The sequence below is a fragment of the Panulirus ornatus genome, chromosome 12, assembly GCF_036320965.1.
Source record: "Panulirus ornatus isolate Po-2019 chromosome 12, ASM3632096v1, whole genome shotgun sequence".
Taxonomy (NCBI): domain Eukaryota; kingdom Metazoa; phylum Arthropoda; class Malacostraca; order Decapoda; family Palinuridae; genus Panulirus; species Panulirus ornatus.
Window position 1 is genome coordinate 63,992,928 of NC_092235.1, and position 19,427 is coordinate 64,012,354.

Here is a 19,427-nt window from a genome sequence, read left to right on the forward strand (position 1 = left end):
CATAGGGTGGGGGAGGGGGCGAAAATCCTGGGAGCCTTGAAGAATGTTTGGAAGTCGAGAACATTATCTCGGAAAGCAAGAATGGGTATGTTTGAAGGAATAGTGATTCCAACAATGTTGTATGGTTGCAAGGCGTGGGCTATGGATAGAGTTGTGCGCAGGAGGATGGATGTGCTGGAAATGAGATGTTTGAGGACAATGTGTGGTGTGAGGTGGTTTGATCGAGTAAGTAATGTAAGGGTAAGAGAGATTTGTGGAAATAAAAAGAGCGTGGTTGAGAGAGCAGAAGAGGGTGTTTTGAAATGGTTTGGGCACATGGAGAGAATGAGTGAGGAAAGATTGACCAAGAGGATATATGTGTTGGAGGTGGAGGGAACGAGGAGAAGTGGGAGACCAAACTGGAGGTGGAAAGATGGAGTGAAAAAGATTTTGAGTGATCGGGCCCTGAACATGCAGGAGGGTGAAAGGTGGGCAAGGAATAGAGTGAATTGGATCGATGTGGTATACCGGGGTTGACGTGCTGTCAGTGGATTTGAATCAGGGCATGTGAAGCGTCTGGGGTAAACCATGGAAAGCTGTGTGGGGCCTGGATGTGGAAAGGAAGCTGTGGTTTCGGGCATTATTGCATGACAGCTAGAGACTGAGTGTGAACGAATGGGGCCTTTGTTGTCTTTTCCTAGCGCTACCTCGCACACATGAGGGGGGAGGGGGATGGTATTCCATGTGTGGCGAGGTGGCGATGGGAATGAATAAAGGCAGACAGTGTGAATTGTGTGCATGGGTATATGTATGTGTCTGTGTGTGTATATGTATGTGTACATTGAGATGTATAGTTATGTATATTTGCGTGTGTGGACGTGTATGTATATACATGTCTATGGGGGTGGGTTGGGCCATTTCTTTCGTCTGTTTCCTTGCGCTACCTCGCAAACGTAGGAGACAGCGACAAAGCAAAATAAATATAAAAAATATAGTTTACCGCCTTGTTATATATGCTTTTGAGAGGGTGGGAGACCAGGCAAGTGAGACATTGTTGAAAGTGGAACAGATAGATGGACAGTTTACATGATCTTTTCTTTTCTTTCATACTATTCGCCATTTCCCGCGTTAGCAAGGTAGCGTTAAGAACAGAGGACTGGGCCTCTGAGGGAATATCCTCACCTGGCCTCGTTCTCTGTTCCCTCTTTTGGAAAATCAAAAAAAAAAAAACGAGAGGGGAGGATTTCCAGCCCCCCGCTCCCTCCCCTTTTAGTCGCCTTCTACGCCACGCAGGGAATACGTGGGAAGTATTCTTTCTCCCCTATCCCCAGGGATAAGTTTACATGATATGTTAAGGAATTCTTTCTCTTGTTGAAATTTGGTGCTAGTTAGTGTTGTAAGGACTTTTAGTTTGTTTTGCTTTTGTGTTGATTTTATTGATGTTAGGGTGAATGTCATGTGTGTGCCATATGTATTGCTTAGAATGGTTGGTGTATTAATCAGTGGGAGATGTCCACTCAAGATGACTGTAGTGTGTGAGCTTGATTCGTATTTGTCTGAGGTTAAAAGTGTAATTGAAAACTTCACTGGAGAAGCAGACATTCTGCTCTGGGTGAGCAGTCTATGTATATTTTTCCTAGTTAATTATATCTTATTATGAATACTTTCACTGAATTACTTGCCATAATATGTCTATTTCAACTGTATCTAGAATATATATTTCTTCTGTTTTGATATGTATTATCCTGCATTTCATCTCTTTCACTCTTTTTTCTTCATTTTTATTCTTAGCTCCCTGTATAATCCATTACTCTATGTTTCCTATCACAGAATGATGAACTTTTGACAAAGTATTTTTTTCCCACAGGAACCTATGTCATTTAACTTTCTTAAACTTTAAAGAAGTACAATAACTGTGAATTGTAAATTCATTTGGAATAAGACTTTTATATTTTTGTACAGGTACCTCGTGATTTAAACATTTGATTTATGCCATTAGAATAATGTGTGGAGCCCATTTACACCTTTTTTAAACTTAAGTGGGTATATGTTTGAAATAATGCAATCATCATTGGGCTAACAACATGGTGGCGTGGCATTGCCAGCTCCATTCGAGAAATATGCGAATGGGTGGCATGGGTTCCATGCAGCCTCCTGCCTTGCAATCCTCAATGTGTAGATACAGTCTGTAGTCATAGCTACAGTATTTTGTGCTGCAGTATGCTGTATATTACAAGCTTTTCCCCTTGCATCATGCCACCAAAGCATCTTTTAAGTTCTCCTGGTATCAGTGGTGCTAAGAAGCATTTGGCCATCACCATTGAGGTTGAAATGGATGTGCTCAGATCTTAAGAGAGGTGAACAACACCTGGTATCAAGTGTGCCCTTGGGCTCAGTGAATCTATTTTATGAACTATTCGATAGTGCGGAGAAGATGAAAGAGAGTGCCAAGATTGGAGCATTAACTAGTGTATCTAAGACTGGTGGCATAGATATAGTGGTGACCAAGATTGTGAAGAGTGGAGGTCAAACATAATAGATACCACCATCTCTCCTTAGGATTTCAAGAGGGCTATCAAGAGCATGTCTATGCCCATGCTTCAGATTCCTGGAACTTGATTTCATAAAGAATTGCAAAACACTACTTGCATGAGCACTGAATACCCTCCAGAGAAAAAGTTTGGATTCTGCCATCATCCTCGAGTCTATGAAATTGGCTCACATTGCTCCACTCCAAAAGAGGTTGAGGCGATTGATCAGTTGCACAAATATTTCACATTACTGAAAATCTATGAGAAAGACTTGAGAAGCATGCTGAGTGAATAGTGGACTTGGTCTACAGACATGCAGGCCAGTAGATTGGCTTTAGACATAGAGGTTAGTGGACTCCATCTCCAGACATGGGGGCCAGTGGCCTCCATCTCCAAACATGCAGGCCAGTGGATGGAATAGAACAGTTTGCATAACTCAAGAAAGCATAGCTTCAGGGTTGGAAGATTTTTACCACCCTCAGTTGCATGACCAGTATAAGATTGTTGAGTCCCTGGAGACAAGCAGGATGCTGTGAATTAAACAGACTTTGCAAAAGCATTTGATAAATGTGACCCATTATGTCACTGCCCACAAAATGTGTAAGATGGGAATAACTGGAAAAATTGGGAGGGGGTAATATACAAGTTTTTACATAGCAGATCACAGCATGTAATTTTTATACCATGCCATTTGTAGTGTGTCTGCAGTAGAAAGTTCACCCCCCCCCCCCCCCCCCAGAACAGTACTTGCATCCCTCTGTTCCTCATTCTTATATATGACATTGATGTGAACATGAGTCACAGTTTCACATGTTTTGCAGATGCTACTAGCATAAGTATGAAAATTGCATCAGTAGAAGGTGCTGAAAGGCTACAAAGAATCATAGATGAAGTCTTTCATGGGAGAGCAACATGCTTTTCAAAATAGGGATAAACTTCCCCTCCTCCAGGGTAGGGAAAAGGTAATAAAAGACAGTACAGAATACCGGACTGTCACAGACTCTGTCATAAACCAATTAAGTAATGGGAAAGTCCTCAAAGTAATAATGTCTAATGACAGCTTTCAACAATAGAACAAAACACAGTTGTTTACACCAGAAGGATGATGGGATGGATTCTGCAGACTTTCAATTTAAGGAAAGATAAACCTTTTATGATACTTTTCAAGGTATTGATTCTTTTGTGAATAGAATAATGCTGTGCTCTAACATCATCCTACAAGGCAGACAAAGTTGCAAAATTAGAAAGTATACATGAGTCTTCCACAGCCCATGTTAATGGATTAAAGGAACGAGATCACTGAGAAAGGCTGAAATCTCTGAGGCTGTACTCCTTGGAGTGAAGAGGGGAGGATATATCATCATCTGTACTTAGAAAATCCCAGAAGGTATTTTTTGTCAACTTAGTAAACCTGGAAATAACTTCTTGGCACAATGAGCATGGAAGACTGCAAAGTACTACCTCTGAAATAAAGGAGGTGCAATATACACAAAAAGAGAGAACACGTTAAACATCTGGGGATCATGAACTTTCAACACCTTGCAGAAGATCATCAGAAAATCATCATTGGATGCACAGTGGGTTAGTTTAAGATTGCCTTTGATAAACAGATACAAAGTGTATCAGACCAGCCAGGCTATGGAAGATGTGGAAGCTTGGTTAACCTGTGACCCAACCCAGCAGTCTGGGCCCATATTCAGATCTAATTGCATAATCCATTTCACTTTACCTGAGTCATGACCTAATTCATCAAAGTCACTTAATCTAAAGTAGGGTATTTTTGCACTGTTCTCTTTGAAATCAAACCAGCAGTTTACTGAAAAAGTTACAATGCTATTTCCTAGTTTTCTGCTGATCCTACAGTTACTGATAAGGTCCTTGTTTGAGGATATTACTGTATCATATGTATTACTGCCACTGGTTGGGTTTTAGATCAGTTGACATAGAAAACTGTCTTGTGTTAATTCGGTTAACATGTTTCCTTCATGGTGACCTGTCATGAGGTCCAAGTTTACGTTAGGATTGTTACCAATCTCCTACAATTATTTGCTGCTTTTTGTGTACTAAGGATTTTCTTTGTTTCATTTATGAATATGCCAGGAACAATTTCTGAGAGAGTCCTGGTGTTACCCAGAAATTTTCTAAAGGTTGCACTAGCAAGGAAATGTAGACTCTTTTGGAGTGAAAAGTTCTTTGACACCACTGTACTCTTAGTGATACAGCCTTGCCAAAGTGACTTTTCAGTTGAGGTGTTACCCTGAGCAGGTGGAGTCTGGTAACATCTACTAAGGATTTGGTTTTAGCAAAGTTTTATCTTTTTTTTTCACAAAGTTTAAGGGTAAAGGGGTCTATACACTTATCCAAAAAATAATTTAAGACATGTATTAGTTTATTTTACAGTGATTCATTTGCACTGACATCTAATTTTCTAAAGCATTTTAAAGTATGATGTATGAAGATGAGAACACCAGCACTTAATTCATGAAGATCTTTTAAGAGAATATCATACCTAGGGATTGCTAACTCTTCCCCCTCCCTCTTTTTTATGGCATTTATGTTGGGTCTCTGATATTGCCATAATATGTTTTTTTTTGTTTTTTTGTTAGAGCTTATGATGTCAGTTCTCTGCATTTTAGATCAATACTTCTGCCATTTGTTTAGAATATTTTAAAGACTGTGTTATCGTACCTGAGCTTGTATATATGTATTTTATCTTCAGGGATGTTTAAAGTATTAGACAGAAAGTTAGTCTGAACCTGAGGCTTGATATTGTCTTTAAAGTCTGTGTTGTTGTAATGCGCTACAAACAAGTTATAACATTGGTTCTGCATGAGGATGAGATGGTAGCCTGTGGGTCATATACCCTGGTCACTAGAGATTATGTGTGACCTAACTAGTATGGTCACATCCAAACAATGACAAGGCTTTTCTATGTCAGTATTTAACGTGGTCCAAGTAGATGCTGTTTTTTGTGTTCATCTAAAATCTCACTCTGTAGCAGTACTAACCCTATTTCAGTGATGATTGTATCTGTCAAAGAAGCCTCTGTGTCCAATAAAAGTGTCCCAAAAATCTGTGTAATGAACACTTTCTGCCATGCAGATACGTTCTACACTGTCACACATACCTAATATTCCTGCATTGAACCTTAGAAAGAGACCCATTATCACAACCTTCCTATGACTTTCTTTAAACTTTCTAGATATCTTTTATGTTTGTCTGTCTTGTTTTATGGGAAAAGTTGATATCTTGTCAGGGCCTGTTCGAAGAGAGTTCCTTAAAATTTTAATTGCATTGCTTATATCATTGAGAATGAAGGGTGGATTGGTGGTTGTTTCAGGATGAATTGTTTTTTGGACTCTTCTGTTCAGTTGTGAGGTTTGTATGTTTCTGATTTGTGAGTAGTGACTTGTGGGTATGTTTATTTTCTCTGAGGTAAGGGATTTCAATGGAATGGGTCAAAAGTTTTTCTTGAGTGGGGACTAGGTTGGTACAGAAATTGTGGATATTCTTTAGCATGCACCTGAGTTAGTCACTGTGGGTCTTGTGATTCATTGTGTTAAGGAATGAGTGCCAATTTGCTGCTTGTCTTTCAGTGATTAGGTTGATGAAGGTGATGTTTTAAGTTGGTATTGTTCTTAGGTTTCTGTTGATGGTAAGTATTTTTTCTGAGCTTGTTTCTTTGCTTTATGAAGTGCATAATTTGTTAGGATAAGTTTAGGTTATATTTCTTTTTATCTTGTTATGGTTGTTCTTTGTAGGCTTAGTTGGTGGAGATAATGAAGTGTGAGACTGCATTATCAAGGGAGAAACATACGTAGAAGTATTAGGTTGGAGCATTAGATAGAAGTAATCATTAACAAAATTAGTTAGGAGCCTCTGCATACACTACGCTAGACTTGCCTTCTACCAGTGGCCTGTTAAGGGTGGGGCACTAAAGGCTAAGAAGTGGTACTAGAGATCTTCAGTTGAAACAAGCATCAGAGATGTAGAAAGATAGATAGATAGATAGGGATATTATCTATATTCAGTGAAGTTTTGGTGCTTTGTTTCCATGGATTGTGTGAAGGCTGGTCATTTTACTTTCCTGTAGTTTTTTATAAGTCCTTTTGGTGGTTGGGTGGGCGTAATGGAATGTTATCAGGATGATCAGGAGGTCAGAGGACAATTACTTGTTGTATGCTCTATATGATGCAGTGCCAGGAAGTGATGTCTAGGAGAGGTGGTTGCTAGTGATAGTTTGTTGGGTGTTATATTGAAATGGAAATTGTGCTTGTGTAAAGGTTAGTGTGGGTATGAGTAAGTGGTTTGAAATCACTGTGGGAGTGTGTCAAGTTTGTGTTATGTTACTGTTGTTGTTGAATGTTTTTTATTGAGGGGCATTGCTTGAGACGATAGTAAAGTGGGGTGATTGTGTTTTGATACTTGACTATGGAGAAACAGAGTGGAAATTCCAGTAGTTGTTGTATGCTGATGATACTGTGTTGTTTGCTCAGTCAGAGAAAGCGTTAGATGATGTATGTAGAAGGAGAATGTTTAAGAAATTTGCATAAAATTGAAATGCTGGTTATGAAGTCAGATTGTAAAATCATTTTGCATGGTAAAGAACTGGAGGCTGTGGTTGAATTTAAGCAATTGGTATAGAAGTTTTATAAGTGTGGTAGTTGGAAGGTTGAATTTAGATAGAGAGTCATACAAAAAGAATTACTGGGGATGAGTTAAAGCTCTGATGAATGGAGAAAATTGAAATTTAGAATTTACGTGAAACTTCCATGAAGGAATATTCGTCCCATCACTAATGTATAGCTGTGAAACCAAAGTATATAATGGTCAGAATTGGAGAAAAATGATCCATGATAGAGATGGATAACTTGCTTAGCATATGTGGAATTAGGACAACTGTATTAAGAATGAAGATGTAAGTAGATTATGTGGTGTGAAGAAATCATGAGAAACACCTGGATGACATCGTCATGTAGAATGTATAGCTTGTCAAGATATGTTGTGGTGCTGTAAAAGCTTAAGTCAAAATCCATAGATTCTTTACCCCTAGGCTGGAAGGAAGTCAAAGCTAAGGGTAAAGAAAGGCCAGTCAAGTGGACATCAACTAGTTCTCTAATTAAGTAATTACTAACGATTATGATGGGATGCTAAAACTGGTCCTGGTTTAGAACCATCTTTCTTGAGTGTTCATATTTCTCCTGAGACACTGAATCTGTTTTAGAGCAATGTTCTTGTGTTTTGTATGAGAGACTGTGCTAGATGGTATGTGTGTGCTCCACCATCATCATGAGTGATTATCAAGCAATTGAAGTAGCATGTGTCTGCTTGCCTTACCTTTCTTAGACCTTGGCTTCAACTTCCTTCCAGCCAGTGGGTTGAAGAAACCATAGATTGTGACTGTGCAAGAAAGAGAGGAGGAACATGGAAGAATTTTGTAAATGTAGAAAGAAAATTTTTTAAAGTTAGGGATATTTCAAATGAAAAGTCAAGGATCAATTATGAAGAATCATTGGCAATAAAAGCATTTTATTTATGGGAGTAGTATTGATGTTACCATGAAAGCAGAAGTGAGGCACAAGGTGGGGAAGGGAGCAAAGGTTCTTGGAGTGTTGAAGAATGTGTATATGGTGAGATTGTTATCTTGGAGAGCAAAAATTGGTATGTTTGAGCAAAAATTGGTATGTTTGAAGGAATAGTGGTAACAACAATGTTATATGGTTGTGAGGCATGGGCCATAGATAAGGTTGTGTGGAGGAGGGTAGATGTGTTGGAAATGAAATGTTTGAGGACAATATGTGATGTGAGATGGTTTGATTGAGTAAGTAATAAAAGAGTAAGAGAGATGTGTGGTAATAAAAAGAGTGTGGTTGAGAGAGCAGAAGAGGGTGTATTGAAATGGTTTGATCAGATGGAGAGAATGAGTGATTGACAAAGAGGATATATGTGTCAGAGGTAGAGGGAACAAGGAGAAGTGGAAGACCAAATTGGAAGTGGAAGGATGGAGTGAAAGAGATTTTGAACGACCGGGGCCTGAATAGACAGGAGGGTGAAAGGTGTGCAAGGAATAGAGTGAATTGGGACAGTGTGGTTTACTGGGGTCGATGTGCTGTCAATGGATTGAACCAGGGCATGTGAAGCGTCTGGGGTAAACCATGGAAAGGCCTGTGGGGCCTGGATGTGGAGAGGGAGCTGTGGTTTCAGTGCATTACACATGACTGCTAGAGACTGAGTGTGAATGAATGTGGCCCTTTTTTTTTTTTTTTTTTTTTTTTTTTTTTTTTTTTTGTGCTGCTCCTTGCTGGAGAGGGGTTGCTGTTTCATGTGTGGCGACGGGAATGGATGAAGGCAGCAAGTGTGAATGTGTTCATGAGTATATATGTATATGTCTGGGGATAGGGGAGAAAGAATACTTCCCACGTATTCCCTGCGTGTCGTAGAAGGCGACTAAAAGGGAAGGGAGCAGGGGGGCTGGAAATCCTCCCCTCTCGTTTTTTTTTTTTTTTTTTTTTTTCCAAAAGAAGGAACAGAGAAGGGGGCCAGGTGAGGATATTCCCTCAAAGGCCCAGTCCTCTGTTCTTAACGCTACCTCGCTATCGCGGGAAATGGCGAATAGTATGAAAAAAAAAAAAAATGTATATGTATGTATACATTGAAATGTTTATGTATGTATATATGTGTGTGTTGGTGTTCATATATATACATGTGTATGTGGGTGGGTTGGGCCATTCCTCGATTGTTTCTACCTCACTAATGTGGGAGATGGCGATTAAGTATAATAGAAAAAATGAATAGTATTGATGGAAACTAGTCTAAGTTGATGAATTAGTTTAGACTTTGTAATGAAGGGGTAAAAAGTGCTTTTATGAGTAAGTTCATTTTCCTTCTCAGCAGACTTATCTTGGGCTGAGGATGTGTGAATGATGTTGCAGAGACTTTTTGTACTTATTCGCCATGTTAAATTGAGGATGTAGTATTGGCGATGAATTTATATAGATAAGATGTAAGACCTGAAATTGATTAACTGATAGTTTTTGGTACAGTTTCTTTATAAGTATTTGTATGCATATGTTGAAATAACATTAACCTATGTAGCACGATTTTTATCACAACAGCCATGAAGCTGATGACTGCACTCGTAGATGTTGCTTTAACTGTGTCAGTCAACTTGGACAACACTCAGCGACAGTATGAATCGGAGAGACAAAAAGTAAGTCGATATTTTAATACAATTTTCTTTGTATTCAAGTGTTCAAATGTTTCTTTGTCTCAGTTAGTCATTTTCTCCATATGATTATCTGTGTTTGTCATATAATTCTGTGCTTGCTTTGCCTACATATTCTCATTTCTGTGGGAGGCAGTTTTTCTGTTCCTTTGGTTAGCTTTTTCCTCAGAGTTACATTGTCCTGTGATTTTTGAGAAAAGCTACTTGCTCTACCTTGTGGTGTGGTTAATGCCTCTAATCCCTTCGTAATCACCAAGACATTGGTAGCAGCAATTCCTTGCTCTAAGAACTCCATGCCTCCAGTCACCCATCATAGCCACCCATCATGATCCAGTGATCGTGTCATTTTTCCTGCAAGCTGTTCGCTTACAATGGGCTGACCATCACATAGTTCTTCAGATCATGAAGTTCATCAGACATATCCAGACTTCAGTGTCTTTGTCAGACACCTGGCACGGGTCAAATACCTGTGGAATGTCTTTGGTCTTGGATTTGTTTTGAATGATTTGGGAAGGTCTTAGGGGAATACCATTGGTAGTTTCTCTTGATGTGATGGTTAGTCTCTGTCAGCTGATAGCTAAACTCCCAAACTGCTTACATTTGTTTGGCCATAGCAAGATTAGGATTCTCTGATTTGAACAGGGTGTACTCTTTATAGCCTTTTTATTTATTTATATTTATTATACTTTATCGCTGTCTCCTGCGTAGCGAGGTAGCACAAGGAAACAGACGAAAGAATGGCCCAACCCACCCACATACCCATGTATAAACTTAAACACCCACACACGCACATATACACCTATACATTTCAACATATGCAGACGCAGACATATACATATATACACATGCTACCTTCACCCATTCCTGCCACCACCCTGCCACACATGAAATGGCCACAGGAAACAGCATCACTTGAGTAATGGTGAATTTATCGAAAACTTTTAGATTTTCTCTTGTCCACAATTTTCTTAGAGTTTCTTTGTTCCCCCTCTGTATCATGCTATACTCGTTCCTTGTTCTCTTATACATTTCAAATGCTGGCTGGCTGGAGTGCCATCTATATCTTTTCCTTTGCACATCTTAAACTTCCCTTGCTTTTTGATACGTGATACTGAACTATTCTCTTCTCCTCCATACCACTCCATCTCAGTTTCAGGCTACATGTATCCATGTCCTTACTCCTACATTTTGTTTCACAAAACATTTTAGCACTGAACTCCTTGAGGTTTGTGTAGTTTTCAGGAATATATCTTCTCATTATGCCTTGTCTCACCTCTTTTCTTTTTATACCCTCATTTACCACATTGTTAGGTTTAAGCGTTATGTGAGCCTCGTTTCTCTCTTCCTTCCTCTTTATCCTGCTATACTCGTTCCTTGTTGTCATTTACCTTATAAATGGTCATTGGTTTGAAAGCCATCTATATATTTGCTGTTGCACATCTCAAACCTCCTTTACTTTTTGCCATATTATGTAAAACCATTCTTGTCTCTTTCTTATCACTCCATCTCTATTTCAGGCCAGATTTATCCATGTTTGTACTCCATCATTTTAAGTTTCACAGAACCTCCCACCACCGAACTCCATATTCCAGTTTATGCTACCATAGAAATCAATGAGGGTTTTGTAGTTTTCATGATTATATCTCCTCATTGTGCCTTGTCTCACCTCTGTTCTCTTTATCTCTTCTTTACTACATACTCAGATATAAACATTATATGATCACTTTTTCCAGTTGTGTCAGATATGATATTCTCAATATCCATGCTAGTTCATGCACAGATAAGATCTCTTACTGGTTATGCATTAGTCCCTGTCATCTTGATGTGCCCACTGACTTGCTGCTATGGGAATTTTTTCTGTAAACACTAAAAAGATTTTTCTCTCTTTGACTCCCTATCATCATGAGAATCCAAAGATCCTTGTATGTCTTTATAATTGAATCCTTCATTATCAGAACAGTACTTTACCATTTCTGAGAAATGAGTATTTTACTGCTTCATATACTATTCTGAAGGGTCCTTCATTAATATCATTGTATATATGTTTTGGATCATTGCAATATTTTGGAGATTTATATATTAATACCATATGTGTAAGTACCTGTTTGTACTGTACAGAATTGGGGTTTTACTCTTGTTAGGGCCTATCCCTTGAACACTCTTCTGTCATACAACCTCTCAAGTTTAAGTATTTTGTCTACATTAACTGTGTTTTTAATTATATTTGGTCCATTCATCTACCACTCTTACACTATGAAAGTATTTTTTTACAAGTTTCTTACCTAATTTCATGTTATGTCCTTTGGTTGCTTTATCTTTACATCTCTCAAAGAGCTGTCCACTGTCCACTTTGGATCATTGCAATATTTTGGAGAATTATATATTAATATCATATGAAGAGTGGTTTGGGAATGTCTGGGGAGTAAAGTCAGGGGTTAGTGAGAGGACAAGAGCAAGGGAAGGAGTAGCAATACTCCTGAAACAGGAGTTGTGGGAGTATGTGATAGAGTGTAAGAAAGTAAATTCTCGATTAATATGGGTAAAACTGAAAGTTGATGGAGAGAGGTGGGTGATTATTGGTGCATATGCACCTGGGCATGAGAAGAAAGATCAAGAGAGGCAAGTGTTTTGGGAGCAGCTGAATGAGTGTGTTAGTGGTTTTGATGCATGAGACCGGGTCATAGTGATGGGTGATTTGAATGCAAAGGTGAGTAATGTGGCAGTTGAGGGAATAATTGGTATGCATGGGGTATTCAGTGTTGTAAATGGAAATGGTGAAGAGCTTGTAGATTTATGTGCTGAAAAAGGACTGATGATTGGGAATACCTAGTTTAAAAAGCGAGATATACATAAGTATACTTATGTAAGTAGGAGAGATGGCCAGAGAGCGTTATTGGATTACGTGTTAATTGACAGGCGTGCGAAAGAGAGACTTTTGGATGTTAATGTGCTGAGAGGTGCAACTGGAGGGATGTCTGATCATTATCTTGTGGAGGCTAAGGTGAAGATTTGTATGGGTTTTCAGAAAAGAAGAGTGAATGTTGGGGTGAAGAGGGTGGTGAGAGTAAGTGAGCTTGAGAAGGTGACCTGTGTGAGGAAGTACCAGGAGAGACTGAGTACAGAATGGAAAAAGGTGAGAACAATGGAAGTAAGGGGAGTGGGGGAGGAATGGGATGTATTTAGGGAATCAGTGATGGATTGCGCAAAAGATGCTTGTGGCATGAGAAGAGTGGGAGGTGGGTTGATTAGAAAGTGTAGTGAGTGGTGGGATGAAGAAGTAAGAGTATTAATGAAAGAGAAGAGAGAGGCATTTGGACGATTTTTGCAGGGAAAAAATGCAATTGAGTGGGAGATGTATAAAAGAAAGAGACAGGAGGTCAAGAGAAAGGTGCAAGAGGTGAAAAAAAGGGCAAATGAGAGTTGGGGTGAGAGAGTATCATTAAATTTTAGGGAGAATAAAAAGATGTTCTGGAAGGAGGTAAATAAAGTACGTAAGACAAGGGAGCAAATGGGAACTTCGGTGAAGGGCGCAAGTGGGGAGGTGATAACAAGTAGTGGTGATGTGAGAAGGAGATGGAGTGAGTATTCTGAAGGTTTGTTGAATGTGTTTGATGATAGAGTGGCAGATATAGGGTGTTTAGGTCGAGGTGGTGTGCAGAGTGAGAGGGTTAGGGAAAATGATTTGGTAAACAGAGAAGAGGTAGTGAAAGCTTTGTGGAAGATGAAAGCCAGCAAGGCAGCAGGTTTGGATGGTACTGCAGTGGAATTTATTAAAAAAGGGGGTGACTGTATTGTTGACTGGTTGGTAAGGTTATTTAATGTATGTATGACTCATGGTGAGGTGCCTGAGGATTGGCGGAATGCGTGCATAGTGCCATTGTACAAAGGCAAAGGGGATAAGAGTGAGTGCTCAAATTACAGAGGTATAAGTTTGTTGAGTATTCCTGGTAAATTATATGGGAGGGTATTGATTGAGAGGGTGAAGGCATGTACAGAGCATCAGATTGGGGAAGAGCAGTGTGGTTTCAGAAGTGGTAGAGGATGTGTGGATCAGGTGTTTGCTTTGAAGAATGTATGTGAGAAATACTTAGAAAAGCAAATGGATTTGTATGTAGCATTTATGGATCTGGAGAAGGCATATGATAGAGTTGATAGAGATGCTCTGTGGAAGGTATTAAGAATATATGGTGTGGGAGGAAAGTTGTTAGAAGCAGTGAAAAGTTTTTATCGAGGATGTAAGGCATGTGTACGTGTAGGAAGAGAGGAAAGTGATTGGTTCTCAGTGAATGTAGGTTTGCGGCAGGGGTGTGTGATGTCTCCATGGTTGTTTAATTTGTTTATGGATGGGGTTGTTAGGGAGGTAAATGCAAGAGTTTTGGAAAGAGGGGCAAGTATGAAGTCTGTTGGGGATGAGAGAGCTTGGGAAGTGAGTCAGTTGTTGTTCGCTGATGATACAGCGCTGGTGGCTGATTCATGTGAGAAACTGCAGAAGCTGGTGACTGAGTTTGGAAAAGTGTGTGGAAGAAGAAAGTTAAGAGTAAATGTGAATAAGAGCAAGGTTATTAGGTACAGTAGGGTTGAGGGTCAAGTCAATTGGGAGGTGAGTTTGAATGGAGAAAAACTGGACGAAGTGAAGTGTTTTAGATATCTGGGAGTGGATCTGGCAGCAGATGGAACCATGGAAGCGGAAGTGGATCATAGGGTGGGGGAGGGGGCGAAAATCCTGGGGGCCTTGAAGAATGTGTGGAAGTCGAGAACATTATCTCGGAAAGCAAAAATGGGTATGTTTGAAGGAATAGTGGTTCCAACAATGTTGTATGGTTGCGAGGCCTGGGCTATGGATAGAGTTGTGCGCAGGAGGATGGATGTGCTGGAAATGAGATGTTTGAGGACAATGTGTGGTGTGAGGTGGTTTGATCGAGTGAGTAACGTAAGGGTAAGAGAGATGTGTGGAAATAAAAAGAGCATGGTTAAGAGAGCAGAAGAGGGTGTTTTGAAGTGGTTTGGGCACATGGAGAGGATGAGTGAGGAAAGATTGACCAAGAGGATATATGTGTCGGAGGTGGAGGGAACAAGGAGAAGAGGGAGACCAAATTGGAGGTGGAAAGATGGAGTGAAAAAGATTCTGTGTGATCGGGGCCTGAACATGCAGGAGGGTGAAAGGAGGGCAAGGAATAGAGTGAGTTGGAGCGATGTGGTATACCGGGGTTGACGTGCTGTCAGTGGATTGAAGCAGGGCATGTGAAGCGTCTGGGGTAAACCGTGGAAGGCTGTGTAGGTATGTATATTTGCGTGTGTGGACGTATGTATATACATGGGTATGGGGGGGGGGGTTGGGCCATTTCTTTCGTCTGTTTCCTTGCGCTACCTCGCAAACGCGGGAGACAGCGACAAAGTATAATAAAAATAATAAAAAATGTGTAAGTACCTATTTTTACTGTACAGAATTGGGGTTTTACACTTGTCAGGGCCTATCCCTTGAACACTCTTCTGTCATACAACCTCTCAAGTTTAAGTATTTTGTCTACATTAACTGTGTTTTTAATTATATTTGGTCCATTCGTCCACCACCCTTACACTATAAAAGTATTTCTTTACAAGTTTCTTACCTAATTTCATGTTATGTCCTTTGGTTGCTTTATCTTTACATCTCTCAAAAAGCTGTCCACTGTCCAATTTGTCAGTCCCTTTTAAAAATTTGGGGGGACGTGATTAGGTCACCCCTCAGTCTTCTGTCTTCCAGCCTTTGTAAATTCAAAGGCTCCATTCTTTCCCTGTGTATTTAAATCAATGAATGAATAGGTAGATGAATAACATTGTATTATATTTAGTAGCCAATTGGCTGAAGATGCACAGTGTGTGTGTGTGTGTATATATATATATTTTCTAAGTAGACTTTTTTACAGTTTTAATTCCATTATGTATGTCACTGGGTGTAAAGGATGGGTGAGCGATGATTTCAGGAGGGAGTTTCTGTATGATTTTTTTTACTTTTCTTTTTAGGAATGTGGTTGTTTTGTGGCTGACTTTTTGATTTTGTTTCATAAGTATGTCTGTGTGTTCTTAAGAAGGGATGTTGTTAGATTGGGTCATAGATGGTTCATGTTTGGAGCTGGCTTGGTATTTGAGGTGTGGATTGTGTTTGATATGTACCAGAGTTGTTTGCCATAGTTTTATGGTTGATTTTATTTAAGAAGGATTGCTAGTTTGTTGTTTGCCTTTTATTGATTAGGTTAGTGATGGTGGTGGTTAGAGTTTTTTTTTCAATTAATTTTATCAGTGGTTTGTGGTTTTGATTTTAGTGCTTTCTTTTTATGGGATATGCAACTTTTGGGGAGAAGTTTAGGTTATATTTCATTCTCTGTCCTTGTCATATTGCACTTCAAACACATAGATATCTTCAACTACATCTGATTACACCACTTAATCCATGACATTTAGAAACTTCCCATTATAGTACCAATCTTAAAAGATACTCTCCAAATTCTGAGTTCCCCTCCTTTTACTGCACTGTATCATTTTTGTCTTCAGCATCTAAACTTTGAGAAACTTACCCTCAATAGAACCAAGTGAACTAACCCTCTCACCACCATAATTTGAAGACTTTGTAGAGAAAAAAAAAAGGTGCAAAATGTGTTTATGTTTTTCTGTTTATAGGCATTTCCTAAATTTCCGATGACAGGCTATCATTGCCTGTATGATATTTACTGGTATATTCTCACCTTGTGCATTGCCAAATATTGTCACATCCATAGGTGAATGTGAGATGTGTTTAGATTTTAAGATGTTGAGGAAATATTTCTTGAAACTCTATTTTGTAAAGGTTATAAATGATACATAAGATATAGATAAGTGCGTAACATGCGTAGGACGTAGGTGCATTTTTTTACTTGCTTTTAGAATTAATGATAAAAAAGGTTCAGGTTGCCAGATGTTCACTTATTACTTGTTATTTTTCTGCTGATTTCTTCAAGAGCTCATACAGTGTTCTGACTTGTACAGAGTTGACCCCCACATAACAAGGGTTCATAGAGCAATGTCTTGTGATAGTAACATCGGAAAATTAGGGCATACCCTCCTAAAACAATGCCTCGTGCAGTAGCAACAGATCTGAAAATTCATTTTTTTTGTATATTCATTGGAATTAGTAATGAAATATATGGATGTAATGTAGAGGTTTTCTGTTATAATGCTTTTCATAATGATATAAAAGTAAAAACATTTGAGTCATGATATTTCAGCCACTAATCGGCATCTGTTAAGGAACAGTAAGTTTTCATATTTTGATGCTACTTAAGTGAGATCTACCGAACTTGAAAATATGAAAATAGGTAATATAATAGCCAGATATGCCAGCAAGCATAAATATTGCATACTGAAACTGTTAAACCATATACCTCAATCTCTCATCACTAGTATTCTCAGTAAAAATAATTGAATTCATTTGATTTACTGGTGAAATGATGGCAGTAAAGTATGGTGTATTGATGTTAAGCTGTTTCGGTTGTTTTCCATACCTGAGCATTAGATTTGGAGGCAATTGTGGTCTGGAATGTAACCGTCCTTATAACATGAAATTCAATTACTCATACAGTGACGTTTTATGGGAACAACAGATAGCCAGGAATTTAACTCCATCTTTCTGTGAGAACTCTTTTACTTGGTTTTTTTTTTTTTTTTTTTTTTTTTTTTTTTTTGCCGCTGTCTCCCACGTTTGCGAGGTAGCGCAAGGAAACAGACGAAAGAAATGGCCCAACCCACCCCATACACATGTATATACATACGTCCACACACGCTATACATAACTACACAGCTTTCCATGGTTTACCCCAGACGCTTCACATGCCTTGATTCAATCCACTGACAGCACGTCAACCCCGGTATACCACATCGCTCCAATTCACTCTATTCCTTGCCCTCCTTTCACCCTCCTGCATGTTCAGGCCCCGATCACACAAAATCTTTTTCACTCCATCTTTCCACCTCCAATTTGGTCTCCCTCTTCTCCTCGTTCCCTCCACCTCCGACACATATATCCTCTTGGTCAATCTTTCCACACTCATTCTCTCCATGTGCCCAAACCATTTCAAAACACCCTCTTCTGCTCTCTCAACCACGCTCTTTTTATTTCCACACATCTCTCTTACCCTTACGTTACTTACTCGATCAAACCACCTCACACCACACATTGTCCTCAAACATCTCATTTCGAGCACATCCATCCTCCTGCGCACAACTCTATCCATAGCCCACGCCTCGCAACCATACAACATTGTTGGAACCACTATTCCTTCAAACATACCCATTTTTGCTTTCCGAGATAATGTTCTCGACTTCCACACATTCTTCAAGGCTCCCAGAATTTTCGCCCCCTCCCCCACCCTATGATCCACTTCCGCTTCCATGGTTCCATCCGCTGCCAGATCCACTCCCAGATATCTAAAACACTTCACTTCCTCCAGTTTTTCTCCATTCAAACTCACCTCCCAATTGACTTGACCCTCAACCCTACTGTACTTAATAACCTTGCTCTTATTCACATTTACTCTTAACTTTCTTCTTTCACACACTTTACCAAACTCAGTCACCAGCTTCTGCAGTTTCTCACATGAATCAGCCACCAGCGCTGTATCATCAGCGAACAACAACTGACTCACTTCCCAAGCTCTCTCATCCCCAACAGACTTCATACTTGCCCCTCTTTCCAAAACTCTTGCATTCACCTCCCTAACAACCCCATCCATAAACAAATTAAACAACCATGGAGACATCACACACCCCTGCCGCAAACCTACATTCACTGAGAACCAATCACTTTTCTCTCTCCCTACACGTACACATGCCTTACATCCTCGATAAAAACTTTTCACTGCTTCTAACAACTTGCCTCCCACACCATATATTCTTAATACCCTCCACAGAGCATCTCTATCAACTCTATCATATGCCTTCTCCAGATCCAAAATAGTGATTTCAAAATTTCGGTTTTGTGTGCTCTTGCATGTTAAATTGGATCAGTTTTCTTTTCTCCTGTTTAGTAAATGCCAGCTTGCAATGTTTTATTGATTTTCCTACAGTCACGGGAAAAGCGTGCATCTGATCGTCTTGAGTCTCTGATGTCAAAGAGACAAGAGTTAGAAGAAAACATGGATGAGATCAAGAATATGTTGACCTACATGTTCAAATCTGTTTTTGTCCATAGATACAGGTATGTGCTGTAATTCAGTTTACTTATTAAAGGAATGAAAATTTATTTGGTAAGCCAGTATTTGAGTATGATTAGAGTTCAAAAAATATGCTTGAGGTTTTGATTGTTACTTTCAATAAGAATAGTTTTTATTTAACAAAACATGTTTTATAATGATATCATCTTTAATTATGGTGTCTAACATTCTTACCTTTGTGGAGGGGGAATATATATTTTCACATCTGTTTGTACTTACTGTGTGTACCTCATCTGCGTGTTGTATATGGCCATTGAGATTATCATTAAGTTATGAGGTTTGCTTTATTTCATTCAGCCCTTACTGTAGCTCTACGATGGAACTAAATTTCTTATCCTTATTTACTTCTGTGTTTGTTACAGACTTTTAGTTTTGATAAGAAACTCAGGATTCCACCCATGGGTATTGGCACAGTTCACTTTTGCCCAACAGTCTGTCTGTCTTCTTTGGATTCTTTTTTGACTGGAA

General features: G+C 39.2%; 1 protein-coding gene across 4 annotated transcripts in view; it reads left to right on the forward strand.

Moving 5' to 3' along the window:
- Positions 1-19,427, forward strand: part of SA1 (stromal antigen) — a 171,269-nt gene that overhangs the window by 63,073 nt on the left and 88,769 nt on the right. For all 4 annotated transcript variants that reach the window (XM_071668063.1, XM_071668065.1, XM_071668064.1 and 1 more), the window contains 2 exons: positions 9,626-9,720; positions 18,813-18,943. In XM_071668063.1, coding sequence (XP_071524164.1) covers positions 9,626-9,720; positions 18,813-18,943 — 226 coding nt within the window. The remainder of the gene's footprint in view (positions 1-9,625; positions 9,721-18,812; positions 18,944-19,427) is intronic.